We start from the raw sequence: 27840 nt of genomic DNA on the forward strand, positions 1-27840 counted from the left end.
AGAATATGATAGGGTTGGCAGATGTATTTAAGTCTAATGTAATGGATCTATACGTTTTAGTGTTAAGTGAACTGTAGGGATACAATGCCATGTCTGCCAGCAGCCTTTGAAAGTGTTCTAGAGAAGGTTTAGGCTTCACTGTGGTCATTATGTAGAGCGAGTCATTTCATAGCTATGGTCTGGCCGCCTCTTCGCTCGTGTAAAGATACATAAAGATGTTTGTACAGAAGGTACACACAACATATGTCTTATGATTGAGATGACAGAAGATATGCGCATGCTAAGACGATAATAGGAATAGTAGGCTGACTATAGAGAGTAATCAACAAGATATACAAGGTGATTCCAAAGATTATTTGGCATTTGTTTCTATTGTATTAATTAGGTGTTTGAACGACAAGACGAATAATGGTGATAGCAATATAAGGAGTGAGAATAGTCACTTGCTGTTTGGGTATGTCATTATCTTCAATTATTAATGAGCCATTAGTAAATTTCTTGTAATGACATATGTCGCAGACCTCGAGAATTTGTCCAGGGATCTTCCTCAATCAAACATTGAAAGTGATTTGTTTAAGCACAGAAGATGAAATTACTAGGAGAACAGCTATTTCTACAAATTTGCTCAGAGCGAATGTGAGAAATAAATAGGGCACATAAAGCATGCGTCGGGACTCACTAATGTGCACAACTCAGACAGCTTGTAAGCGTAACTTTGCGATATCCGATAAATAAATTATGAAAAATAAAGATAGAGGTTAAGCGTGATCTCAAGTTCGCGCTCAGTTCATTAATAACTAGCAGACCATCGGGTTGTTTCCTTTCTGCAGAGCCCAATGCGAGAACAGATATAGAAGATTGTGAGGACTGAGATTCGGACAGAGCAGAGACTGCGTAGGCTTAAGCTAAACACTGATTAGACTACTCATCTGCGTACTAACTCACGATCTCTTTATGTAGAGTGGGCATTAACTTCATGTCATATGAGATCATAAAGTAATATACGATATGATGCCATCCTAACAGTATAAGGTCAATTTATGATTATTGTGAATAATATACTATTTTAGGATACATATCTACTATCATGTCCTGATGTTTCGAATATAGCTATCTCGTCAAGGCACTTCTGGTTTTATTAATCTTTTTCAAAACCTGCACCGCTTAGTACGCCCTATGATAACAGGTAGTGTTGCTGAGCGTTCTCACAATTAGACTGGTTCATCTCTTAGCGTCAGATGTGTATACTAGTTAGATAATAGTTTTCTTTTTGTCAAAGATGCTAGTCACGAGACAAATCATTACTGATGTCAGTCGGAATTCTTGAACAGTAAGGGTTGACTATGGCTATGCGTGGCAAGTGTGCGTGATAGTGAAGCTGAGCGGAGATAGGGAGGAGTGGCTGCATCAGGAGTGTTCTACATTACTTATCTGTTAATCAGCAACCATGAGAATAGAACTAGTACGCTAGCAAACGAACCACAATGCAAGAGCTCATGGCCCAGTAGGAAGACAACTCAACGCGGAAAGAGACATTACACTAGAGTCAGGAAGCTCAAATGGCATATTGGACAGCTATCAGGAGGACGCATTCTGTATCTTCAAGCTTGGTCATGAATGACATGAGCTAGAAAGCTGTCTTCCTTTGAATCCGTTTCGTGTGTCTTTAGAACCCTCTTTATAAGCATTTAGGTCTTCATAAATATAGCTGGGAATTTACACGGGAGCTAGATGGGTGCACTAATAAATTTAGTCGTGAGGAATTATTATTCTAAAGTTCTCCCACCTGCTCTCCCTTACTATAAAAACGTAATCTCTTACGTCTGCTTCTATAAATTAAATGACTTCAAACTAAATGCTTTCATAATAAATTATAAAAATTTTATAAACAAAGACCTTTTTGTTATGCAAAACGGGGGAAACACCGGAGAGCTGTTGGTACATGACCCCTTGTTTAATTTGTACACTGAGCTGAGAGTCATATATCTTACATATTAAATAACTCAGGTTGATTATAAAACCCCATAATATGTCTTATCTCATGATTGCTTGCATTGTCAGCCACACGCAAGAAAGATAACACATGGCTCAAAGACATCAGACGATCGCTCAACATCCAGTCACATGTGAGGTGGCGCCGCAAGGATCAATAAGTAAAGTAGAGGTGGAAGTAACGATACATTGGATGCAGGGAAAGAACATAGAGAATAAAACATGAGAGCGAACTGTAGATTAATGAACAATGGTAACTTGTCGGGAAAGGCATATCTATAGTTCAGAGCTAGTACCCACACAGGAGAACACAGATCAACCAGAAACCTCAGAGTAGGGCGAGAAGAGACCACAGCCAACTGCCAAAGGACAGGAGTAGCGTGTAAGAAATTGAGAAAAGCCACGTTGCAAAATTGTCATAGGTAACGTAAAACATAGGGGCTTAATTTAATATGTATCCATTTGAGTTAGTAACAAAGTATCTGAGCTCATCCAACCCGAACTTGCGACCATAGCTTTGGTCTGAGTCTGGAATGGATTATATCCCTTTATTCTGACTTTAATTCTCCCTCAGTCAATCAATTATCTCCTATGTTGTGAATTTGGTTTTATCAGTATTGCAGTGTGGTCGGGACCGTGAAACTACGCTGTCGCTGAAACTGACACGTAGCACGTTTGTAATTAACACACTAATTAGCTGGAAGTGTTATTGCAATTGTGTCTACAGGATTGGATTAAGAAAATGAGGAGATTAATCTGCTTCTGCAAATCATTGAGCATATCTTCGGCTTTCCTTCACCCTTCCTGTCCCTTCCTTCCTCCCTTAACATAACCTTTCCTTCTACTCCCTTACCACCTTCCTTAGAACATCTGATCCTCCGATCCATAAAATCAGCCATACCTGGTCATTCGCTTCACTCCTCTCTGTTTTCTCAATCTTATACCTCACTCACCTTCTTCTCGCTTTAACAGACTTACGCGCTCCTATTTCTTCTTTTGATGCTGAGTTCTTCTGATCTAATATAACTATAGTAGGGGCATGTTTTCTTTTGTACTTTACGCTACCTGAGGCTTTCCTATTCCTATCAATGTTTTGTAGCCCTGCTCTCTTTGCGTTTTCCTTGTCCGTTCGTCTTCAGCTCTTCCATACTACTCTTCATTGCTTCTCTTCTCTTATCTGTGTCATTTCTTTCTGCTTTACTTCTTTTCCTCTCTTTTTATTTTTTGAGACAAGGTTTCTCTGTGTAGCCCTAGCTGAACTGGAACTTGCTTTGTAGACCAGGCTGGCCTTGAACTCACAGAGATCCACCTACCTCTGCCTCCCAAGTGATGGGATTAAAGGCATGCGCCACCACTACCCAGCTTCTTGTAGGCATTGTGAATTGGTATATTAAAAATATTATTTCTTTCTCAGTGAGTTTGCACTGATGTATAAAAATTGTTCTTATTTTTGCAATCTTTAGTAGAATATTTATGTTTTTTTTTGTTTTTGTTTTTGTTTTTGTTTTGCTTATAAAAACCCAGTTGTCTGCCAGCAAGGACAGTTTGGCTTCATTTCTGAATTGGATGCTTTCTGTTTCTTGTCTTTTTTCTGCAGCTAGGACTTCTGCTGCTGTGTTGAGTGTGAGTGGTGTTGGTAGATGTGCTTGCCCTGTTCCTGGTCTTAGAGGAAGACTTTTCAGCTTTTCCCATTGGAATGGTACTGGCTACAGCCCTGTGTCTCCTTTCTGTGCTGAGGTGTGTTCTTTCTGTACCTACTGCTGAGGGCTTTTCTCCTGGGGGGATGGTGAAGTTTATCAAATGCCTTTTTCTGCTTCTATGTAGGTGGTTGTTTGGATGTGTCCTCATTCTGTTGATGGAATGTGTCATGTGTTTTGAGATATGTTGAATCATCTTGTATCCCTTGGATAAACTCCACTTGGTCATCCTCTAAGAGTCACTGTTAAAAATTGCTTCTTCCAGATCTTAAGTCCCCATTCTTTGAGTACTGATGGCAGTTGACATGAACTAAAGACCACTTCTAAGACCTCGGGTTTCAACTTTGGGAAATCAGTTCCTTAAGAGTGTGTGTGAATTCTAAGCAGCCCAAGGAAAGGTGTTTGGAGATTGTGGGCTTAAATCTGTTATTAGAGTGGCTTGGAAAATGGATAATGTGGTATTTGAGGGTTGAAAGTGGGGGTCCCCCTTACCCCTGACCCCAGTTTTCACAGAAGGGTCATGGTCATGGCTGAGCTGCTTTTTAATTCCTAGTTTTGTAGGCTTATTGCTCTGCTGCTGTGTTGGTTTTGAGAGGCAAGATCTCTCGATGCAGAGTCTGGCTCCCACGAGTCTCAGTGACCTGCCTCAGCTTCCCAAGTGCTGGGATGATAAGTACATACACCAGGCTCAGCAGGTCTATTGATCTTACTGGTTACTAAGGTCCTTCAGAAAAGTGACTTCTTTCTTTGTAATTGCAGCAAGAACAGAAGCAAAGCACAGAGAGCAGCTGATGAGAGCAGCCTGAGAGTCCCTGGTGAGGCAGAGACGGCCCACTCTGTGGAAGATGCTGGGTGCTGCGAGGCCGAGAAGCCCTTCATTTTGAGGTGGGAGAGCAGGTTTCAGCAGGACAGCGCCTTCATTCCAGACCTCACCATGGCTTCAACTCTCTGGCTGGACGGCTGATGTGACTGTGTGTCCCACATGCTGTTGGACTGTGTGCCGTCCAGGTAGTTCCTGCTCACAGGGTGTGGGAGCACAGCCAGTGGGCATCAGATGCTCCCAAAGGTTGGACCAGCAGAGTGATGGACTTGGACAGGCTAAGATGGAAGTGACCTGAGGCCTCGCCCGGGCAGTTTCTTCACAACCGGACAAGTTAAGAATTGAAACACAGGCTTGTCTGGGGAGCAGTATGCCGGAAGCTGGTTTTCAGGCCACAAATGCGTTCACAGGTGAGAACACTCTCCACTTAATTGGGAGGCTTTGATTCCACTATTAGGTAGTGGGTAACAAAATACCAAGCAACTGTATACAACATGGAGGTGTGCTTAAATGTATAAGCCAAAGGCCATGCAGAGTCAAGGGTTCAGGCTGCCATGCTAACTAACTTTGACAAAATAATAGTATATTTCCCCCCTCCTTCTCTAAATAGGGTTATATCATTTGCAGAACAATGCATTAGTTTTTTTGTTGTTGTTGTTTTGTTTTGTTTTTTTAAGGGTTAGGAAAACTCTCCAAGGGGAAATATATTGCTGACCAGTAACCTTTCCTTTCCCATCTTTACTTTCCATCTTTGGGTTTATCAGACTAAAAGCCCATGCGGTGGTGGGGGCCACCGTGATCCAGATAACTTTGCAGTTAAGATCTTCTTCTCTCTCTCTTCTCTCTCTCTTGTAAATGAGCCTATAGAGAAGCTGGGATTAAATCAGGATTTAATGTCAGTTTTCTCCTACCCGCCACTGGTTTGTACATTTTACAAGGAACCATTTTGTCTGGCTAGTGCTAGAACTATGGCCGGAGATACGTTAACTTTTGATTTTGAGTTCTGGCTCTTTGATTGATTTAACATCTCAGGAAACCACTTCATCTTCTGCACCTATGGCTCTTTGTTTATTGGGAACAATGTGGGACCTAAGGAAAATGTTTTTATGTAAAAAGAACCTTTGGAATCTAGGAAAATTATTATTTTTTATGTAAAAAGAGCCATGTTTTGGTTTTGTGTGTTTTACTGAAAAGCGAAGATGGTAGAAATGGGGAAAGTAACTGTGTTGCTGTCCCTAGGAATCTTGAACTGCTGCTTTTCAGATTTTGTAGAGAGAGTGGGTCAGATTGTTGGGGTGCCTGGACAAAGGGGTCGAGGCTCAGAATTGAGAGCCACAGGGGCACTCACTCCTTACTGGCTGATCTCACTCCTTGACAAGATTTTCAGTTCCTTTTCATGTCTCTGTGAATGAAGGCGCTCTAGGTCTCAGCTGTACCACTCCAAGGAAGGCTAAGGACACTGGCCTGAGATGTTGAGCCGCAGAGTTCTATTATGGAGTTCGGTGGCCAGGCCTGGCCCTGTCTGCTTCTTATTTTCACAGAGGGATCATGGGTTAACTTGGTCTCAGCACTCTGGCTGTCACCTGGAGGCCTGAAGTGAAGTACTTCTGTCTGGAGCTGTGATAGGGAAGGTTATCCTCAAATGATCTTGACTAAAATGATGTTTAAACATACGCTCAGAAGACAGAGAACAAAACTAAGCTCTCTAGAATCGTCTCCAGATGTTTTGGGCTGGAATCTGCCTTCTAATTATTGCTTAAACCATGCACCTCTGGTTGTTTTTGTTTTAAAACCTGCTTACTCATGGATGTATGTCATATTCCCTTCTGTGCGGAGGGTAGTGACTTTGAAGCCTCTCAGTGAAATAGTCAAATGTCACTTAGCCTCTGTGACATCCACAAGGCAACTAAGGATGAGAGGCGTGTAGAGATGTATGTCGAGAGGCTCTTAACAGCAGTTCTGAGAAGAGGGGCCAAGAATAGAAGAGGGGGAGGATGTGGGACAAGACAAACCTGAGGAGGAGGAACCCGGGTTCATCACACCAGCCTAGTCCCTAGATAGGAACATTCCCAGGGATGTTAACCCTAACATCGCTGCTCCTGAGGATGTAAACAGTTCCTGTGCTTCTCTTCTTCCAGTCTCCTAGGCTGCTTCCCTGCTAGCCTTACCATCCTAAGCCAGGACTGGTTCCTTGTGGTCTATGGGTGGCCACACCCAGTCCTCACCACTCCTCTGCCTCAAGGGGAAAAGACCAAAAAAAAAAAAAGATAGGCAACCTGTGGCTTCCTATGAAGCAACAACCAGCAGCCCCACATTCTGCTTGGAGCATCCCTGCTGGGTAACCTAGGGCCCTTCAGACCTTAAAGCCCAAGTAAATGATAGCTGTTACTGTAATTACCAAGTACAGTGTCTGCTCCCGGCAGCTCCCTCCGCCCACCACACACTTGCTCAGGCCACGCTCCCGCACCTCCTCCCCAGCTCACATTTTCTTATCTCTTCCTTTTCTCCAGAACTCTGTCTACATCTTTTGTCCTTTTATTTCTTCTCTTGTTGTGTTAGCCTGCTTCAGTAACAGTCACAGGAGTATTAGCGGTAAACGGGTAACTATGGCGAATATGCCGGAGAGCTCAGTGTGCTGGGCGCTGTGTGGCTTACCTGTGGGATTTTCCCCCCTTCTGTCAATCTTCACAACACCTCAGGGGACAGTATTGTCATGCTGGTGATGCTGGGCCACGGAGAACAATTGGTGAGGCCTGGAGGTGAAAGTGCCAGTGACCTTTTTTATTTTTTCCTTCCAGTGTCTTCCTCGATTGCTTTCTGCCTTATTCTGAAACAATTACTACTTAGTGAAGTGTGTGTGTGTGTGTGTATGTGTGTGCTCGCATGCGCCTGGGCACACACAACACAATGCCGTGATGCACGTGTGGAGACCAGAGGACAACCTGTGGGGAGTCACTTCTTGCCTTTTCTCATGTGTGACTTGGGAACTCAGGTCATCAGACTTGGTGGCAGGTGCCTTCACTGACTCAGTTTGGCCAGCCTTCCGTGACCTTTTCACGTCTCGCTGTATATTGGATTTGCTGGGGAACCAGCCATACAGCTACCTGGGTTTTGCCCTCAGAGATCAGAATTGAGTTAGTCTCAGCATCACCTAAATCTGCTAAATCAGGACCTACCTTTATCCTAATGAGACCACGGATTTTGGTGTACATGAAAGTCTAGACGTGTAAAATGCCAGGATCATACAGAGAATAGTGAGTGTCTCAAGAGAGGCCAAGGATGGGTGGGGAGAGTTCATTTCAAACAAAGGTGTGGCATTTGTTTGTACCTCCCTTAACTAGTCATCTCATTATAAGATGCTATTAGGTGCCTGATACTATTTATCATAGCACATGTATGTGCTCAGGATGATGATTTTTAGCTTCCCCACACCTCTAGGAAGCGACTAGTGTTAGAAATAAAGGTTATACAAATACTTGGCTCTGGTGGTTAATCTCAGTTATCCACTGATGAGGTCTCAGGTCACCTGGGAGATGGGTGTCTGAAGATGCCTGTGGGAGGGTATGCTGATTGTGATGACTCACCTATGGTGGGCGGCGCCATTCCCTGGGCTAAGATCCAGGACTGTATATATAGAGGAGCTGAGCACAAGCGTTCAGCGCTCTCTGCTTCTTGACTGTGGGTGTCATGTGACTGGCTGTCTCAAGCCTCTGCTGTTGGGACTCCACTGTCACAGTGGATTGTGACTCTGATCTCTGAGCCAAAATAGACCCTTTTGCCCTTAGGTTGCTTTTTGTCAGGGTCTTTTATTGGATACCAGGAAAAGGAACTAAGAAACTGAGTGGGCCTGGAGGAGGTTCCCTGTAGCAGGAATCTTAGCAGGTCTTATTAATAAAATCAAACCTGAGGCCAGTTATTGGGGTGAACACTGGAAGATCAGAGAAGCAGAACAAGCCACAGCTACCTCACCTCGCCAGTTCCTCAGCTGATCCTGTTTCCTCAGACTGGAAGCCTTTGAATCCTCATCCGAATGGCTCTCAGCTGAGCTGTTACTCAAAAGCCTAAAAGCTTAACCAGCCAAATACTTAACCAGTCAAATGTTTCTAGTTTCTGGTCTTCATGCCTTGTATACCTTTCTGCTTTCTACCACCACTCCCTGGGATTAAAGGCTCGCTTTCTGGGATTAAAGGCGTGTGTCACTAAGCCCGGCTGTTTCCTATGTGGCCTTGAACTCACAGAGATCCAGAGGGATTTCTACCTCTGAAATGCTAGGATTAAAGGCGTGTGTGCCACCATTTTCTAGCCTCTGTATCTAGTGGCTGTTCTGTTCTCTGACCCCAGATAAGTGTTCCCATAGGCTCCACTCATTGTCTTAGCTCGCATCTGCGCTCCTCTTTGGTTGAGCCACTTTGTAACAGTTTCTGTGACCCAGGATGGAAGGGATAAGCTTTTCTTTCCTGTTGCCTGAGCAACAGAATGAAGATGTTAACTTTGAAGGTGAAAGACGGCTATGGCCAACCTTCTTAGTTGTTTTTGTTCTTTTTAGTTTTATCCCCCAGTTCGGTCCGCATGCTCTTGGAGTTGAGGATAGGAGCAAATTGGCTAATTGTCTGGGTTAATAGGAAAGAACGTTGCTTTATGTGTTCTAAACGGTGCCTTGCTCAAGAGATTCCTCCGTAACTTTCAATCGGGCGACAGGACAAGGAAAGAAAATCACTATGCCGTTAGCCATACCTCAGCCGAAAAGGAAGTTGTCCCATCATCACGTATGAAGCAATTTTGTTGGAGGTTGAAGCGCGGGAGGCTGATGGCTGGCTTTGGGAAGGGCGGGTGGCTCTGAAGCTGGGTTTGCATGGGAAGGCCACGGCTTGTTTGAAATGTGTGAGATTGAAGGTGGTGAAACCTCAGGAGCCCTTCCCCCACCATGTGGTTAGAAGTCAACTCTTCCTACTTTTGTTCTGTGTGAGTGAAGTTCATCTTCTCAACCGGTTTTTTCCTTGGGCTAATCTTTGTATATAGGAATTGATGCATTGTTTTTGGTGTTCTCAGAACATATTGAGAAATGATCTTAGTTGCCTAGGTGATAATTTGTAGCAAAAATAAACCCCCAAACCCTCACTTTGTAAGTAATATCGGCTCATTGTAAGAAAATTTGGAAAGCACAGACAAGCCAAAAGAAGCAAATGAGTTACAAATGCATGGCCGTGCTGTATAAAGTTTCTCTGTGTTAACATTCTGACTTAGAGCCTGTCAATCTTTCTGCCCTGTGCAAAATTCTTCATCCAGAGCTGTGTTCATAATGCATGTTCAATTTTATAAGTGGATCATTCACTTTTTGTATTACATTATGAGCGTTTCTTATAAATATGGCTTTAAATTACTGCATAATATCCTTTTATGTATTTGACTTTTAAAATCTTGTTCCTGTTGTTAAATATGCACCTTTTTACCTTGATAAATACCTTCACGCATAAAAGCCCTTCTGTAGACCCAGAACAGAATTAAGGGTCTAAAGTAGTGAAATTTATTAAAGCGTATGATTCAATTTCCCAACAGCGTTGGTTAATCCTTCCTTTGGAGGTTGTACTAACCTCAGTTTCTTTGAGTTACCAATTGCTTGTTCACAGCCAGTATGTGCTGAATTAGTGGTCTGCTCTCCAGCATTCAGCTGAGATGGAGAAGCCCTTGCCTGCCTCCCACATACAGACAAGAAACTCTAGAACATGCTGCTCTACAGACAGGCCAAGACTGCATGTTAGGTTGCTCGCCTCCATGTTTAGTTAGGTGGGCTAGGTAATCATACTGTCTTTATTCTTCGGGGAAGCCTTTGCTCCCAGCTGTGTCTTGCTGAGGCAATTGTGTAATGATGAAGATACATAGACCACTGGGATGAGATGCTGGGGCAAAAACACAGACCTGGTGTCTCCGGGCAGAGGGAAATGAGAATTTTAGACGGTCGGTCAGCCTCCATCTTAGACTTCCTGCTACTGTTAGAGAAGGCCTGAAGCTTATACTTAGAGTGACTTGGTAAACATCCTGCCAAGGTTGAGAATCTGTGTGCTCCCTGCCTCTGATACCACACTTAGACACCTCAAAGGTTTTGCACAATTTTTATAGACTTAAACAGACCATTGCAGTGATAGGAGCAAACCCATTTAACCTTGGAGAGCTATGCAAGAGGATCTAATTTCTGTAGAATTTGTAGCAAGCCTCTCTTAGGTTTATTTTACCCACAAGGAGGAGAGTCAATTGTCTTCAGCTCTCTGAAAGGAAGTTCTTTATGAGTACTGGTGGACATTTGTTCTTAGCTACTAATGACCAAAAGGGAAGAATCCATAAACTGAGTAGTTGGGATGCCTACTTTCCCCTATTGACTGAGTGAGTGGGTTTGGTCTTCCTGGAGGTGTGGCTAATGTTCCATGCACATGCAGGAAAGATGCTGTTTTGAAGGATCCGAACAGCCTTCTGCCCACCCCAGACCTTCAGCTTCTACGTCTTCAAGATCCTGCCTTTGGGTTGACCCACAGATGACTTCAGCCCACACTCTCCAAAGCTGCCTGGAGTGTTTCTTTTAAAAGATCCTAGAAATCCATTTTTAGAAGGAGTGAGAGAAGAATCATGGACAAAAATCTTCGATAAAAGATCTTTGAACCATACCCTAGTTGCCAAGTAGATAACAAGCCTTCTTACTGCCCTAATGGGGAAGGGAAGGTTGGTTACATTTTCCCTGGGAGTTCCTGGCCTTGCCAGTGTCTGCCAGTCCTAAGGGACAGACTTGCCTCCACGTCTGTTGTTCTGTCTAGCCTCTCAGAAACTCCCAGCAAGTGTGTGTCTTAACTTGGAAATACAGACTTTTACGTGTCTACTTTTAATCTTAACCTGGTTGCGCTTATTGCTATGGGTTTGGAGTGCTCCAGGCTTGAAACAAAAATGAACTGTGGTAATAATGATGGCTGCATAGCACTGTGAATGTAGCTAATGCCGTAGTTTACCTAAAAAAACGATTAAGATAGTTTATTTTGTGTGATTGATAGAGTACATTCTTATGTTACAGAGTAAGAGTAGTTTTGTAAACACCCATCCCCCCCCTCCCGTGCCCCAAATCAAACTAGTACTGTTGAACTTATTTTGATAGAGTTAAGATTTTAGCTTGGTTCTTTTGGAGTAAGGAAGAGGAAGAAAGGGGAGTGAGAAGGCAGAAATGACCATTGTGCCTGAAGAGCGAAGGTCTTCTTTAAACTTTGTGGTGTATTTGGAAGAAAGTGGGTAGTTCCCCCCATCAACTTGGGTCCCCGCTCTTGGTTTGGGGCATTTAGGAAGCTTGGTGTGTTGGTTGAGACCATGTTTGCTGGACATGGTAGAGCAGCCTACCAGCATAGTTGTGGTCAAATCCCATAGAGACAGATGGAGAATAGAAGGATAGACCAGCAGTGCTGAATCAATTTCGCCCTTGCGGACATGCCTTGATGTGGAAAGGATCACCGTAGGAATGACTGCACTTTAGGAGAAGGAGACATTTTTAACAGCATGATCAACATGAAGCAGTGGGGGCCTAGGGCTGGCTTTTTGTGTGGTAAATATTTATTTTTAATCTGCCCATGAGACTGGTTTTGTTCACTTACCTAAGACCATGATATAAAGCCAGTGATGGTTGCCATTATGGACTTGCACCCAGCAATGAGATTCTTGGCTCCTTTAGGAGAAGTTTGCCTTTCCCCATGGAATGAGGCCTTTTTCTCTTGCTCTCTCCACCACAACACAAACACCCCTTAGGAACTTTTTGCAAGAGCCATCTAAAACTTTGATATTTGAATTGGCCATGTTCTAAGAAATGAACATGTCCTAAGGTGTTCTGTATGTTTCTAGCGGGAGGGAGAAAGGACAGTGGTGTGTTTACACATATGTCGCGTCAGAGTCAGATTGCCTGGGTTCAAATCATGGCTCTGCCACATCAGTCTGTGTCATACTGGATGAGAAGCAACACTTCTCTGCACCTCATTTTCTTTATTAAGGGAAATTGATAACGTCATTTAAACGGCTGTGAAGGGGAGCATTGCATGAATGTAGATGGATAGAGCAGTTAGAACTATGTCAGAGACATGGTAAGCAGGCATCAGTTAGTCTTACTTCGGGGACATTGCTGCTGCTAAAAACATGGCTTTAAGGCTTCAAGAGACGGCTGGCTGTAGGTTCACATTATTGACAGCTGCACATTTGCTGCCCCCAAAAACCTCAGCAGTTCTGTACATGGCAGCACGTGTGCTGCTGAGACATTTCCCAGAGACCTGCCCCTGCTGATAGAGTGGCTTTCAGTGACAGCAGCATTGGAAGTCATGATATATGCTCACATGAGCATACGTTTTCTAGTTACTTTGTTAAATCGCTATATACAGAGTAAGTTTCCCATTCTTGTATACTTCTTTTAAGTCAGCTAATGTCTCTATGCAATGGATTGTTCTCAATGGAGTGATTTGATGATTTCACCCCACAGTCTTTACTTGGATACATACCATTTTGATACAATTTGTTTGGCTGCATTTAGTAGCGATGCCGAGATAGAATTCCCATTATGTATGTCCATAAACAATGTATATATTGTCTTTCTCTGTCCTTTTCCTTCTCTTCTCCACTCCTGTTGTCTTATATGGTTATAAGAAGTGTTCTTGAGCCTGGAGATCACTGATCTTGGTGCTCTTGTTGACTTTCATTGTCTTTTATACTAGACTAAGAGTGTCCAACCTTGTGAATGAGGAATTGTCTTTGGATACTTAAAAATGACTTGGTGAGGGGCTGGAAATGACTTTCAAAATAGGAAAACATGTCATTTACTAGTTTATTTTTATAATAAGCTTTCTTGGGGTCATATCATTATCATCTATATTTGTTTATTTTAGTGTATGGGGAAAGAGGGATTAGTTTTGTATATAAAAATGTCATGGAAGAATTTGATGTGCTTCTTGATGTAAGATCCCAAAGACCTGAAAGAATTTCTGTTTTTGGCAGGAATTAGGACTTGGGTTATATATATTTGTGAATTTATCAGGGTCAAGAACATGGTGTATATGATCTTTCTTTCTTTCTTTTTCTTTTTTTTTTGTTTTTTGTTTTTTGTTTTTTTGAGACAGGGTTTCTCTGTGTAGCTTTGCGCCTGTCCTGGAACTCACTTGGTAGACCAGGCTGGCCTCGAACTCAGAGAGATCTGCCTGCCTCTGCCTCCCGAGTGCTGGGGTTAAAGGTGTGCGCCACCACTGCCCGGCTGATTGATCTTTCTTTTCTTACACATTCTCTGAGAACACTTGAGGATAGGGTGAGGCCTTCTTTCTTTCTTTTTTTCCTGTAAGGATGAATGGACAGGGTTTATTTAGTGGTCCACAAGTCCACGCTTAGATTTATTTATTTGACACGTACGTATTGAACGCTTGCTGTATGTGAGGCACTGTAGTCAGTATTGTATTACATGAGGAATAAGAACCAGGTCTCGCTCACATTCGTGGAGTTTACATTGTGGCTGGGGAGATAGATAACAGAGGTGTTGACCCAAAGCTCATGGAATTTCCAGAAGCAGCCGCCACGTCTTACTGAAAATGAGGTGGAGATAAGTGGGGGGTGGGGTGGCTTTGCCATAGTGTAGTGATGATTGCTGCTAACAAAGGGTGTGGCAGGGTCTCTCCAAGGTCCAGTATGGAAGAGACAATGGGAAAGCTGGGCTTGGAGTAAGAACAGAGATGGGGTTTCAGAGACCACATGACCATCATCCAGATGGTCACATGCTCAGAGGCAGGCTGGGTACTTGGACAGTCACTTGTTCCCCCACCCCTGACACTGAGGGGGAGAGAATCTATAAATTTTAGTTAGCAATATAAATATATGTCAACACACACACACACACACACACACACACACACACACACACATCACATCACATCACATTGTATGTATCTTTTTCTTGAATCATTGCTTTGTAAAAATTGTTGACTTCTCAAACACCAGTTCCACTAGGAGACCTTATATATTCCAAGTCACCCCAGTGCCTGTATTTTCTGGCACTCTGTAAGTGCATTGCTCAAACATGTTGGTAGAAGTTACAGGAGGGACGGGCAGAGCCTGGCTCAGCGAATTCTCGTTGTTAATCATTGAGAACTGTGAGCCATTCCAGCAGAACTGCTCTTTGGGCCTGGGAGCGCCCGGGCTTCTTGGCAGCAGAGGTTGGCAGTTGAGAGACGTGGAAGAAACAACAGCTACCGTGATCACTCTTTACAGGTTGTGTTTGGGGGTCATCCTTGTGGAGAACGGCTCCTGCTTTCAGTCCTGGACCAGTCTCACCCATTCCAGGCCATTTCTCATTACGTCTCCCTTTCAGGTCCCTCCGGCAGGTAACACCACCACCAGTCCACATCAGAATTTATCCTCACATCTGCCTTCACGAACACACTTTCCGAGGGGGATTTGTCCCTGTCCAGGGACAACAGCTTAGTGATACCGCGGTGGCAATGAGCGGTGGCTCTTTGCCAAGGCAGTTTTCAGCCCTGACATACTTTGTCACTTCTCACTTAGAATGAGAACATCTGACACACTTTTCATCATATTTTCAGCAAGAAACACGGCTTTTCAAAAAGATATGAACGAAAAACGTGCCTTTCCCCTCCTCGTTTCCCTTCTTCTCTTGAGGCTCTTGACCATTGGAACGGTCCCTCTGCTTGTCCTTCATGGTGTTCTTGGTTCCTGTGGGAAGGGAGGCACCACCTCCTGCCTGTTGTTTTAAAAAGCCAAAGGAACCTGTTGTTCCAACCCAGATTTGTGCTTCCGTTAGGAGAACCCTAGTCCCAGAGTCTCACTTGTTTAGTGTTAGGACTGCTCAATAGCCAAAAACTCTTAGATCACAGGGGTTTTTGTTTCTTGGAACATGAGAAGTTTTTAATGGGAGGTGGTTGTGCACACTTTCATCCTAGCACTCAGGAGGCAGAGGCAGATGAAGCTCAGTGCTCGAGGCCAGCCTGGTCCAGGATGGCCAGGGCTACACAGAGAAACCCTGTCTTGAAAAACCAAAACCAAACAAACAAAGAAAAAAAAAATGTAATCTAGATAGATTACCAAAATGTATTTTGGGCACTATAGAGACTTATTTTTTTAATTAACAAGTTTATATTTCTTACATTTTTCAATTTTAGGGATTTTTTTTAAAAAAAACTACATAATATTTTTGTGAATAAAAGTCAGAAGTTCTCACACAAGTAACTTGTAAAATCTTGCAGATAGCTTTAAAATTCCCATTTATTTATTTATTTATTTATTTATTTATTTATTTGTTGTTGTGTGTGAGAGATATATATGGAGAGAGAGAGAGAGAGAGAGAGAGAGAGAGAGAGAGAGGGATTGCATGTATGCAGAGAATTTGGAGGTGTGTTCCGTCCTATGGTGAACTCTGAGACTTGAACTAAGGTCAAGCTAGCAAGGCAAATGCTTTTACTCACTGAGCCATCCTGTTGGCCGGACGGTTTCACAGGTAGCAGTTAGTAAACATGCATGGAATGAATGAGACAAACCAGCTACGTAGGATGACTTGGGAACTTTCCCTTAGTGTGAATTCTGATGTGGCAAACAGAATGTTGACAAATGGATGAATGTCAAGCAAGAATGACATGATTCTATCAAAAGGCTTTTTGTCAAGCCCTGGGGGGAAACGATGAGGGGAACGGGTTTATCACATTCAGAGGTGACGGATTAGAAGGGATTGCTCACACATTGGCTGACTCCATCAAAGCTTACAAAGATAGCGGTATTAAGATGTGGAAAAGCAGCTCACAGCCAACACATGGCTGATGATAATAGCTCGTCTTTATGATGAAATGCTGTGAAGCTGTTATTTAACAATATTTGGGAAGATTCCACTTGCCATTGAAAAGCTCTTCTAACTTTAAATTTTAAAAAGTTAGTCGAGTGTTGGGGGTGCACATTTGTGATCCTAGTACCTGGGAGTCTGAGATAGGAGGGTCTTGAGTTATAGACTGGTCTTGTCTGCACAGTCAGAATTTGTTTGAAGAATTAATAAGTAAATAAATACATGAAAGAGTATTTAAAAAGCTTGCTGTAAAACAGATGAAAAGGATTTTTTTTTTTTTTTTTGAGACAAGGTTTCTCTATGTAGCCTTGGCTGTCCTGGAACTCACTCTGTAGCCCAGGTTGGCCCCAAACTCACTGAGATCTGCCTGTCTTTGCCTCCTGAGTGTTGAGATGTCACCACCACCTGACAAAAAGGAATTTTTTTTTTAATACTCAGAGAATAAAGACTATAGATTGTAGCATGAATCTTTTTTTTTTTTTTTTTTTTTTTTTTTTGGTTTTTCGAGACAGGGTTTCTCTGTGTAGCTTTGCGCTTTCCTGGAACTCACTTGGTAGCCCAGGCTGGCCTCGAACTCACAGAGATCCGCCTGGCTCTGCCTCCCGAGTGCTGGGATTAAAGGCGTGCGCCACCACCGCCCAGCTGTAGCATGAATCTTAAAGGTACTTACTAATAAAAACAAACCTGGAACCAGGTATTGGGGTGAATGCTGGAAGATCAGAGAAGCAGAACAAGCCACAGCTACCTCACCTTGCCAATTCCTCAGCTAATTCTGTTTCCTCAGACTGGATGCCTCTGAGTCCTCATCCAGAATGGGTCTCAGCTGAATTGTTGCTCAAAAGCCTAAAAGCTTAACCAGCCAAAAGCTTCTAGTTTCTGGTCTTCATGCCTTATATATCTTTCTGCTTTCTGCCATCACTCCCTGGGATTAAAGGCTCACTTCTTGGGATTAATGGCGTGAGTCACCATGTCTGTCTGTTTCCAATGTGGTCTTGAACTCACAGAGATCCAGAGGGATTTCTGCCTCTGGAATGCTAGGATTAAAGGCGTGTGTGCCACCATTTTCTAGCCTTTGTATCTAGTGGCTGTCCTGTTCTTTGACCCCAGATAAATTTATTAGGGTGCACAATAATTTGGGGAACACAATACCACCACAATAGATGGATCAAGTAGCATCAGGAGCAGTAAGATTTACTTTCTTGCATTTCCTCATTTGTATTTTCCCATTTGTTCTTTACTAAAGAAAGAGGAGGCAGATGTTTGGATGAAAGAGAGAAAGAACATCTAGATGTGCCTGCTCTGGTGAGCAGGCAGACTCAGTAAATGGAGGTGATGTTTGAGTCACATAAGCTAGCCACCTAACAGATGAAGGCTAGAGGTGAGACCTCTGGTTCCTAGTCCTCTCCTCTTGGGCTGGTGTGTCCTAGAAAACAACCTTTACCTCTCTTTATGAGTATGGTTAGAGATCAACATTTCAAAGACTGTTGCTTCTAGGTTAATGCCCTATCAGGTTGATAGGCACCTAGGGATTAGAAACTTTCACAGAGCATCTTAGATGTGTAGTTTTTAAATCCCTTACTTGATGACCCCTCTGGCCAGTGTGTGTACTTGTGGCTGGATGTTTTCCTGTGTCCTGCCCGGTCCCTACATACACCATAGGCCATCTTGTCTTCCAGAAGTTTTGGTATTGGGTTTTTCTGTATTTGCTTCCTTTATTTACCTCCTAAAATGGGTATCCAGATGGGTACAGACTTAGAGTGTAATGATACTGTGACCACAGCTTGGGCCCTATGCTTGGATTGTATAACTCGAGATCCCATAAATCATCTAGATAACCCTCCCACATTGGCACAGCAAAGTTCCTGAGTGCCAAGAAATATGCTTAGCATACAATGAGCCAAAGAGGCATGGTCCACCTACATGGAGTGTGAGTCTACTTCCAGTTTACACAACCAGAATAAACAAAAAATGCGCAGGAGGGAGAGACAAGGGCAGAAGCCGACAGACCTCTGTGAGTTCAAGGCCAGCCTGGCCTACATAGTGAGTTCCATGCCAGCCAGAGCTACATAGTGAGATTTTGTAAAAAACAGAGAGAGAGAGAGAGAGAGAGAGAGAGAGAGAGAGAGAGAGAGAGAAGAAGAAGAAGAAGAAGAAGAAGAAGAAGAAGAAGAAGAAGAAGAAGAAAAAGGAAGAAGCATCTTCCTTATTCTTTTTATGTGATTCCTCAAGGTTTCTTTCCCACTTAGAAAGTATATTTTGTTGTTATTTTAAGTTTATGTTAAGATTCTTTAAAGACTCATGTGTATTCTGAGCCCATTTTCATATCCATTTGGTTGTCTTTGATAATTCAAAAACACATGCAAAAACTGAAATCAAGTAAAATAAAAGTCCAGTGTGTTAGATGTCTAATGAGGAGTTACTTTGATATAAAGGTAGATGTGGCTAAGAGAACTCTTGAGTTTTCTTTCTTTCATAGACATGTTACTCTTTGTCCCTGGTGCCCTGGGAACCCTTGGGAAATGTCATGGAATATGTGGTAATAATGTCAAACCAAGGTTTGGGTGGAGTTTCTCTGTGTCTTGGCAGTCACCTCCAAATAACCACACAGAGATTTATTATTAATTATAAATGCTCAGCCAATAGCCTAGGCTTGTTTTTAGCTAGCTCTTATAACTTAAATTGACCCATTTTCATTAATTTATGTGCTTCCCTGAGGCTTGTTTACCTCATGTACATACTTTCCACCCTGCTCATTCTGCATCTCATAGTGTCGCCTCTGACTCCACTCTTCTCCCCAGCATTCTCTCTGGCCCAGAAATCCCACCTAGCCATCGGTCAATCAGCTTTTTACTAACAATGACAACTTCACAGTGTGTAGAAGGATTATTCCACAGCACCACGGCATTTTATCAGCTACCATTTACTTATATAACATGGGTCAGACACTGTACCAGGCAACTCATAGAAAGTATCTTGTAGCTGGATGTTTTCCTGTGTCCTGCCCGGTCCCACAGCCACTTACATTATTTTCAAAGTATATGGCTTCTCACTAGCTAGCTCTTACATCTTAAATGAACCCATTTCTATAAATCTATACTTTGCCACGTGGCTTGTGGCTTACCAGTACTTTACATCTTGCTTCTCCTGGTGGCGGCTGGCAGCATCTCCTCAGCTCTGCCTTTCTCCTTCCTCTCTCTCTAGTTGGAGTGTTCTGCCTAATCTTATTCTGCCTCACCCTTGGCCAGCTTTATTTATCAACCAACCAGAGCAACACATATTCCTAGCATACAGAACGACATTCCACAGCAGTATCTAGTTGTCACAAAACATCTTAAAGAAGTGGCTGTCAAACTCACTTTAGACATGGAAACCAAAGACTTCAGTGATGCTACCTGGTCATTCCTTTGTGGTATGTGGTATCATGCAGACCCACTGAAGGAAGACAAGTGTCCTCTTTGCCCCCGGGTTTCAATAGCACATGTTTTAGTAGCTGACTGGGGAAGGTAACTTCACTTTTATACTAAACCTGCTTGCTCTAGGATTCCCAGACATGCTTAATCATTCTGTCTGCCTCTGAAAGCAGAGACCAGTGAAGGGGGTAGGGCAGGGCTCTGGAGTCTTGACAGAGTGGAAGGTAGACCTAGTCCTGCAAGGCACAGTTTCTCATGATGCGGGTGGGGGCTGACTCACACCCGGATGCATCTCATTCCTGGTGTTGTGAGAGTTCAGCATTCTGGTTCCACTGGATACTGGGTGAGAAGGCTTGGAAGTAATTGCTGAGGTGATTCGCCACACTTACAGGATGAGGCATATGCCCTCCACATGGTGACTGTGAGGAGGAATACAGTTGTTAGGGTGCTAAGGTTGGGCATGTGGCAAAAGAAAGTGAATTGGAGTCCTTGACCTCTGAACACCAGACACTGATCCAGCAATAAAATAAAATGACTGTTTATAACAGCAATCTAAGGCCAGGGCTGTAGGCCTTGGCTCTTTGAAGATCTCTATAAATTTAACATGATAGTTTGATATGCTGTGCATGAATATAAGAAGTGAAGAACATGGCGACGTAGTGATGTTGATTTTAAGGTTTTCTTTTGATTGTTTTGTCTTTGGGCAATGTTTTGGATAACCCAAGAATTAGTGTTGAAGAGAACACAGGCCATATTTCCCTCAGTGTCTCCTGCTTAACTCGGAATGGATGATCTGAACAAAACCCCAGAGGATCTCTGGTTTCTGTTCTTATAAGAGTCACACAAATATAGAATCTCATGGGAAAATATAATCTCCTCCATTCATTGAGAGTGTGTGATTATCTGGGATAAATTTGACCCAGTGATACATTACACCTCCAGTGCTGAGATGTCACACGAACACTGTGGTTGGATTCAAAGATGAACAAGACAAGGTATTGGCTCCTGATTCATTGCTTACATTAATGACTCTGTAAATTTATCCCACAATTGTCTCAGCATACCAGCACCTACTAGAGCTATACCAACACAAGTTCTGACCTCCTTTGGAGTAGATGAGCATCTATAACTCAGAGCTACTGCCAAGAATACAAAGAACATAATTTAATCTCCCTCCTATATATCAATAATAAACATGCTGCCAAAAAAGTAGGAAACAACTCTGTTCACATTGCCTCTCTAAAAAAAGAAAAGAGGATTGACCTAGGAATAAATCTAATCAAGAAACCGAAAGAGGCTTATGGTGAAAACACTGAAGAAAGAAATTGAAGATTGCTCTTGTGCCATAAGAATTAATGTTGTGGAAATGGTTATATTATCAAAAGCAATCTAAGGATTCCATACAATTCTTGTTAAAGTTCCAATGTCATTTCATAGAAATAGAAAAAAAAAAATCTTAAACTTTATATGGAAGCTAAGAAGCATACAGATAGCCAAAACACTCCTGAGCAAAAAGAATATGCTCTGGGCATCATCATGTCTGATAAGTTGCTACAGAGCCATAGGGTAGGGTAGGGGGTGTGGGGGTGGGGGTGTGGGGGACACACATCACAGGGCTGGGGAGATGGCCGGTTGGAAAAAAGTGCTTACCTTGCAAGTATGAGGACATGAGTCCATCTGCCTAGCACCCATGTAAAAAGCTGGGTGTGGCACTGCATGCTGCCACTGCAGAGGCAGAGACAGGAAGATCACTGAGCCTTGTGGACCAGCTAGTCTGGCTGAATCCATGAGCTCCAGGTTCAGTGAGAGACCCTCCCTCAAAAACCAAGGTGGAGAGTAATTGAAGAAAACAGTTCTGGCCTCTCTATGTGTGCCTACATCCATGTACAACATACCGGTGCATGATACTAGCCCAAAGATGGACCTGTAGGTCAATGCTGTAGAACAGATGACATAAATAGAAACACATAGTTGCAGCCCCGTGATTGTTGACAAAGATGCCAAAATATACATCGGAGAAAAGACAGCCTTATTACAGCATTGAGAACTTGGATATCCACATATAAGAAGGAAGTGAAGATACCTATCTCTCACTGTACAAAGTCAATCCAAATAGATCAAAGACCTTAATGTAAGACTCGGAACTCTGAAACTGTCATAGGAAGAAACAGGGAAAACATTTGATGGAACAGGCGCAGGCAAGGACTTTCTTAATGGGACTCCAGTTGCTCGGGAAACCATGCCAACAGGGAACAGATGGGACCTCATGAAATTAAAATGTTCTCGCATAGCAAAAGAAATAGTTGATTGAATGAAGAGATGGCATGTAGAATGGTAGCTGTGCATCTGACAGAGGGCTAATATCTAGAATACACAAAGAGTTAAAAAATCTAAACAAGAAATTAAACAACCCAATCAATAAATTGCGATAAAAGTGAACAAGTGCCTCGTTAAAGGGGAGGGTACACCTGGTCAGCCTCCCATGCAAATAGTGTGCATGTTGAGAGGGTGGTGGACTTGCCTTGGTTGTACACCTATCTGTATATGCTTCACAGACTCTTTTATAGCCCTTGTGACTTCTAACCATGTAGTTGTAGACAGGGACCTCAATATCTCCTAGAAGATGGCGGCTCGATAAATATTGATTAAATAGTGAATGAATGCACTTTTAAGGGGTAATTTGGCAGTGTGTAAAAAATATAAAACTAGGGTCTGAGGGTATGACTCTGGTAGAATATTTTTCTAGTATATCGAAGCTCTAGGTTTGATCCCCAGTCCTACAATATATACAAATATACATATGTGTTTTTAACCATGGAGAGTGATCGAAAAGCATTTGTGTGTGTGTGTGTGTGTGTGTGTGTGTGTGTGTGTGTGTGTGTGTGTGTGGTAGGTCAAACCATCCTGAGGTCGAGGGTAGGGGGTGCTCAAAAGGTCCTTCTCTTCACTAGGGCAGGTCTTGCCAAACTCCTCCTTAAAAGTTGGTCAAGAATTCTTGTTAAGGTGGAGAGTTAAGGAAACCATAGCTAGTAAGTTTGAAACATTCCTTCTTGAGTTTCCACATCTACAGAACTGGCATATGACTTCCTGTTGCTTGAAGAATGGTGGATGTGAGCCTGTGAGTTGTGTCTTCCTTCCAGCTCAGGAGTGGAGAAGCCTGTTATTTCTTTCGATTTACTCTTTCTTCTGTTCCTTTCCCTTCCTTTCTTTGGCTTTTGCTTTGTCTTGGTTTGGTAAATTCTGCACTGAATGTGAATTAATGTTTTTAAGCATGGAAAATTAGGTTAATCACACATTACTAAAAGTGATTATTATTGTTGTTTAATTTTCATTAAACAAATTCAAGGATTTGTGTATGCTAGGCAGGTGCTTTATCTTCTTCTGTTGGGCTAACAGTCCCAGGCTGATAACTGCTTTTTAACCATTGTCGTTATGTGTGTCTGAACGCACAGAGAAGTCTGAGTTCCAACAGTAAGATTCTGCCCTGTAAGTTGCCTCTGATGAGCTGGATTCTACGTCTTTATGGTTTTGCCTCTTTCCTTCATGGCATCTTTGTGTAGACTTGTTTCGAACTATTGAGCCCTCTTTCTCAGCCTGCTGGGTGCTGGGAACAGACCTGCGCTACCATGCCTGGTCTGCTTTATTTGACTGAAGTGAAATACTCAAACTGTTTCTTTCACTAAGGAGGTAACCCGATTGCCTTCACAGTCCACGCGGGGCCATGCCTCATGCAGTAAGTGGGAAGCTCCTAGGTGGCTCGATGGTGGTGACAGGGCTACTTCTGCCTCTCCTCAGAGAATGGGAAGTCATGTGAGGTCATTGTAGGGAATGTGTGTAAATTCTTGATTGCCCTCTAGGGCTCTGCCCTTGAATATAGATGGTTATTTATCATGTCTTTTGTGGTCATCCTGCCTATAGATTATTAAATATCTGCCTCTTGTTTATTAATGCATGTGGGAAGAGTTTAGTTCTGCTAGAGCAAACTCCTAAGCCATTACATCTTAGGTGGAACCTTAAACACCTTTAAAAGTCTGTGTGCAACTAGAATTTTGCCTTTAGTTCTGGAACATTTGCAATTTTTGCTTAATATGTGTAATGTTCTCTGATGTGTCATTATGGTTTTTTTTTGGTAACAAGTTCTCCCTGTGTATGTAGCCCAGCTGTCTTGAGCATACTGTGATGTCCAAGATGACCCCTGCCTGAGCCTTTCTACTCCAGGCTCTCTGTTGCTCAACTCACAGGTGTGTGCTGTTGTGTCTGCTCTACACAAGTTCCCCCCTTTTCCTTGTTTTGACTAGAGGCAAAATGATTTTTAAGCAAAATATCTGGGTATACACAGAAATATCCTTAATGTAATGCTGTTGGATTAATTCACACATTTTCATAGCCAGCCCCCGAGACTGGGATCCGTGAAAATCGGATTGTGTTTGGCTAATGGGGAGTTTTTGATCAGGTTTGTGATTGAAGCTGCAACCTAGATGCATTTGGCTGCTGCGCTGGATAGTTTTATGTCAACTTGACACAAACTAAAAATCATTTGAGAGGAGGGAACCTCAAATAAGAAAATGCCTCTGTAAAATTGGGCTGCGGGCAAGCCTGTAGGGCATTTTCTTAGTGTTTGATTTGGGAGGGGACCCAGCCCATGGTGGGTGGTGCCATCCCTGGGTTCTATAAGAAAGCAGGATGAGGCAAGCTATGAGGAACAAGGCAGTAAGCAGCACCCCTCCATGGCCTCTGCATCAGCTCCTGCCTCCAGGTTCCATCTCTGTGTGTTTCTGCCCTCATTGCTTTTGATGATGAACTGACGTATGGAACTGTGAATGAAATGAACCTGTTCTTCCCCAGCTTGCTTTTGGTCATGGTGTTTCATCACAGCAATAGTAACCCTCACTAAGACAGCTACTCTTGATTAATTCAGATGGAAACTCCTCTCAGAAGGGAAGGTAGGTTTAGGAGGATGGAATCAAAACCTAAGCATTGGGCAGGTGCATAGGAAATGCCTTACATATTCTTAAATTGTGTGTGATAAAACCTTTACAACTAACAAGGCACTTGTTAATTGTGTCAAGGACTTGTCGGGAAATTCATGTATGGCACAGCAGTTATTTTCCAGGTGAAATCAAACATTTCTTTCTTTATTTTGGCATGGAGCTAGCATGGACCAGAGTCCAGCTTATGCCCACTGAGATTTCCTGGTTTTTGTGTTCCAGAAGAATGAATTGGACCAGGGTTATGTGGATAATGGTAAAGGGGAAGTTTCTAAACTTAGTCATTGAAAGTTAAGGAGAAGCAAGGTGTTTTAATAGAGTCAAATCATTTCAAATATGATTAATTACGAAAGTCAGATGCTAGGCCAGGTGGTGGTGGTGCACAACTTTAATCGAAGAGGCAGAGGCAGAGAGCTAGATCTCTGTGAGTTCGAGGCCAGCCTGGTCTATAGAGCGAGTTCCAGAACAGCCAAGGCTCCACAGAGAAACCCTGTCTCACCCCCTCCCCAAAGAAAAATGTAAAAATGTTGACCTCACAGTGAAAGAAACCAGTAGACACTAACTTCTGGTGGTTAACATCAGGTGCTTTCTAGAAGTGAAATCCAAATTCCACATCCTGCTGTTGAATATGCACTGGAATCTGAACCCTGTTTGTCCTCTGACTTCCAGAGATACTGACTGAACAAGTACAGAGCTATTCATGTTCTGGCCCATTTAACTCAGTGAGGTAGACACCTGATAACCTCATCTTATATGGAGGAGATAGACCCCAGGAAGTCATGTGACTTGCCCAAAGTAGTGACATCAACATAGCTCAGCTTTGTTACTGGAGCTGGTAAGAGAATGTTCCATTTGGCCCAGTTTGGAGGTTGGAGTTCATAATTAACTGGGGGAACCCATGTTGCAATCTTCTAAGTACATCACCAACTGGAGAACTCAGTGAGGTCCCCTCTGGATATATTTACTGGACCTATTTACTCGGCAGGAGGCAGGTTTACCCAAAAGGTCCCATTATCTCCTCTGGGTAGAGAGAATAAAGCAGGAGCCTGGAGGTCAGTTATCTGCCCTTGTCTACCCACCTCCAGCCCTTGGACAGTGCAGACCTGAGAGCTCTGCCACCACTCCCAGAAAATCAGACATCCCATTCTGCAAAGAGAAGCTCTGAAAATCCCAGGAAAGGTCCTCGGGGGCAGGTGGTCAGCTTTGCAGCTGTCTCCACTCAGACGCATGGGTGATTGAAATTTGCCTGTGGTGCAAAGTAGAGGTGAATTGCTAGGCAACACCCCTTCCATGGATGTCTATGCTACAGGACAACAGAAGGCCCTAAGTCCCCACCAGAGCGATCAGTCCTCTCCCAACATTGTTTCCTCTTTAGCTAAGGATTTGTTTCCTTTCTAACAAACCGCACAAGTCTTTCGCAACCGGAGAAGGATCTGCTCTCTGCATTTGCTCTTGCAGGTAGATGACAGCCGAGGAATGGCCTTTCTTTGGTTAGTTTTGAGTATGGCATTTGTTTGCACCCAGCCTCGTAGGATGCACACAAACAGTAGCTACAGCACCAGCGTGGGCCCTGAGCCCCACACTGCTTTGTAAAGGGTGGGACCTTCGTGCTTTGGGGACTGAGGAGCTGTGATGGGATGGGTGGGTGGATAATTGGGTCTCCTCCGCAGTCAGGGCTGTCTGAGGAGGCTACCTCATGTTCTCAGTGATTTGGGGGTGTGAAGTACTGAGGAGAGCTGACTCGGTTTTAAATTAGCACCAGAGATCAACAATCCAGTGTCGGAAGGATCAACTCCCACCAGAACAGGCCTTTGCTGTTGGCCGATCTAGTGACCATTGGCTACTCAGCGACTCATAGGGCATGCAATTAGGTTTACAGTAGAGTTGGGACTGATGGTGGCTTTGGTCCTCTGTGGTGTTGACGCTGCTGACGGAGGGAAAGATGGAGGATTTGCAGCAGGCAGCCTGGGAAACAGGGAGCACTGTGGTCAGCAGTACCCTACAACTGGGAAGCCATTATTGGGGTTAGAATGAAGTTAAGTCCCCTTCTGGAAAGATCTTCAAAGATCTTATAGTTTAGCGTCTTCATTTTCCCCCCACATGTGGAAACAGAAGTCTTGGGAGTTGCAAGCTCCGTGAGCAACTTTCAGCAGGGCCGGTGCTGGCCCCTCGTGTCCTAGCCCTCCAGGAGACTGCAGCCTGTGACCACACAGACTGTCCTGAGCTGTGGTCGGTCTGTCAGGTTCCGCGTGGTTTGGTGGCTCAGAACTCCATGGGATGAGGTCCACAAACCCGAGTTTCTGCCGGTGAACCTCAGGCTGGAGTGTCAGCAGAGAGGCACCCCGCCCGCTTCAGCTCCTGTCTCTCTGTTACACTGTATCACCTTCGGAGTCCTGGCTTTGTTTCCAATTTCCTTTGCTAACAACAACAGTCAGCTTGGTTTTCAGTGTCTGTGGCTCTGTCTGCCCTGATGGATCATTATCCTCTCCCTCAGGGGGGCTCATCACTTCCTGCTGTAAGGAGAACTCCTCCTCGGGGCAGAGCTGTTTAAACTGTGTGGCAGCTGACTCTGAAGAGCCACGCTTACTGCCAGGAAACCTTGTCTAGCAGTGCGACGTTCACTTCTCATACAGCCCGCGGCACCTCATTAGTCCTGCCTGAGAATATTCTTTACTCTAGCAAAAAGGAAGCCGTGTAAAGCATTAGAGGGGACATGAATGCTACGAGATCAATCCTTGAACACTTTAAAGAAGGCAGAAGGTGGCGCACGCCTTTAATCCTAGCACTCGGGAGGCAGAGACAGGTGGATCTCTGTGAGTTCGAGGCCAGCCTGGTCTACAAAGTGAATTCCAGGACAGGCACCAAAACTACATAGAGAAACCCTGTCTGAAAAACCAAACCAAACAAACAAACACATAAATAAATAAAAATAAAATAAAATGGTAGCAGGCAAACTTACATCCGAGGCTGCCATTAAGAACCGCAGCACCCATTACATACCCCCTCTGCCACCCTACTCTGAGTATTTCCTGTTTACATTAGATTTCAGCTAACCTTTATCACAACATTGTAAGTTAGGTATCGTTTCTGTCTT

The 27840-nt window shown here is 43.5% G+C and overlaps 1 protein-coding gene across 3 annotated transcripts in view; it reads left to right on the plus strand.

Moving 5' to 3' along the window:
- Ldlrad4 (low density lipoprotein receptor class A domain containing 4) overlaps positions 1 to 27840 on the plus strand; it is a 250223-nt gene that overhangs the window by 14770 nt on the left and 207613 nt on the right. Inside the window, exons 1-2 of one of the 3 annotated variants that reach the window (XM_028864662.2) lie at positions 3527 to 3729; positions 4449 to 4919. In XM_028864662.2, coding sequence (XP_028720495.1) covers positions 4880 to 4919 — 40 coding nt within the window. In that variant the 5' untranslated portion in view covers positions 3527 to 3729; positions 4449 to 4879. Of the gene's footprint in view, positions 1 to 3526; positions 3730 to 4448; positions 4920 to 27840 lie in introns of those variants that run through there. The other 2 variants (XM_028864664.2, XM_028864663.2) reach the window with 2 other exon arrangements.

The sequence above is a fragment of the Peromyscus leucopus genome, chromosome 19, assembly GCF_004664715.2.
Source record: "Peromyscus leucopus breed LL Stock chromosome 19, UCI_PerLeu_2.1, whole genome shotgun sequence".
Classification (NCBI taxonomy): domain Eukaryota; kingdom Metazoa; phylum Chordata; class Mammalia; order Rodentia; family Cricetidae; genus Peromyscus; species Peromyscus leucopus.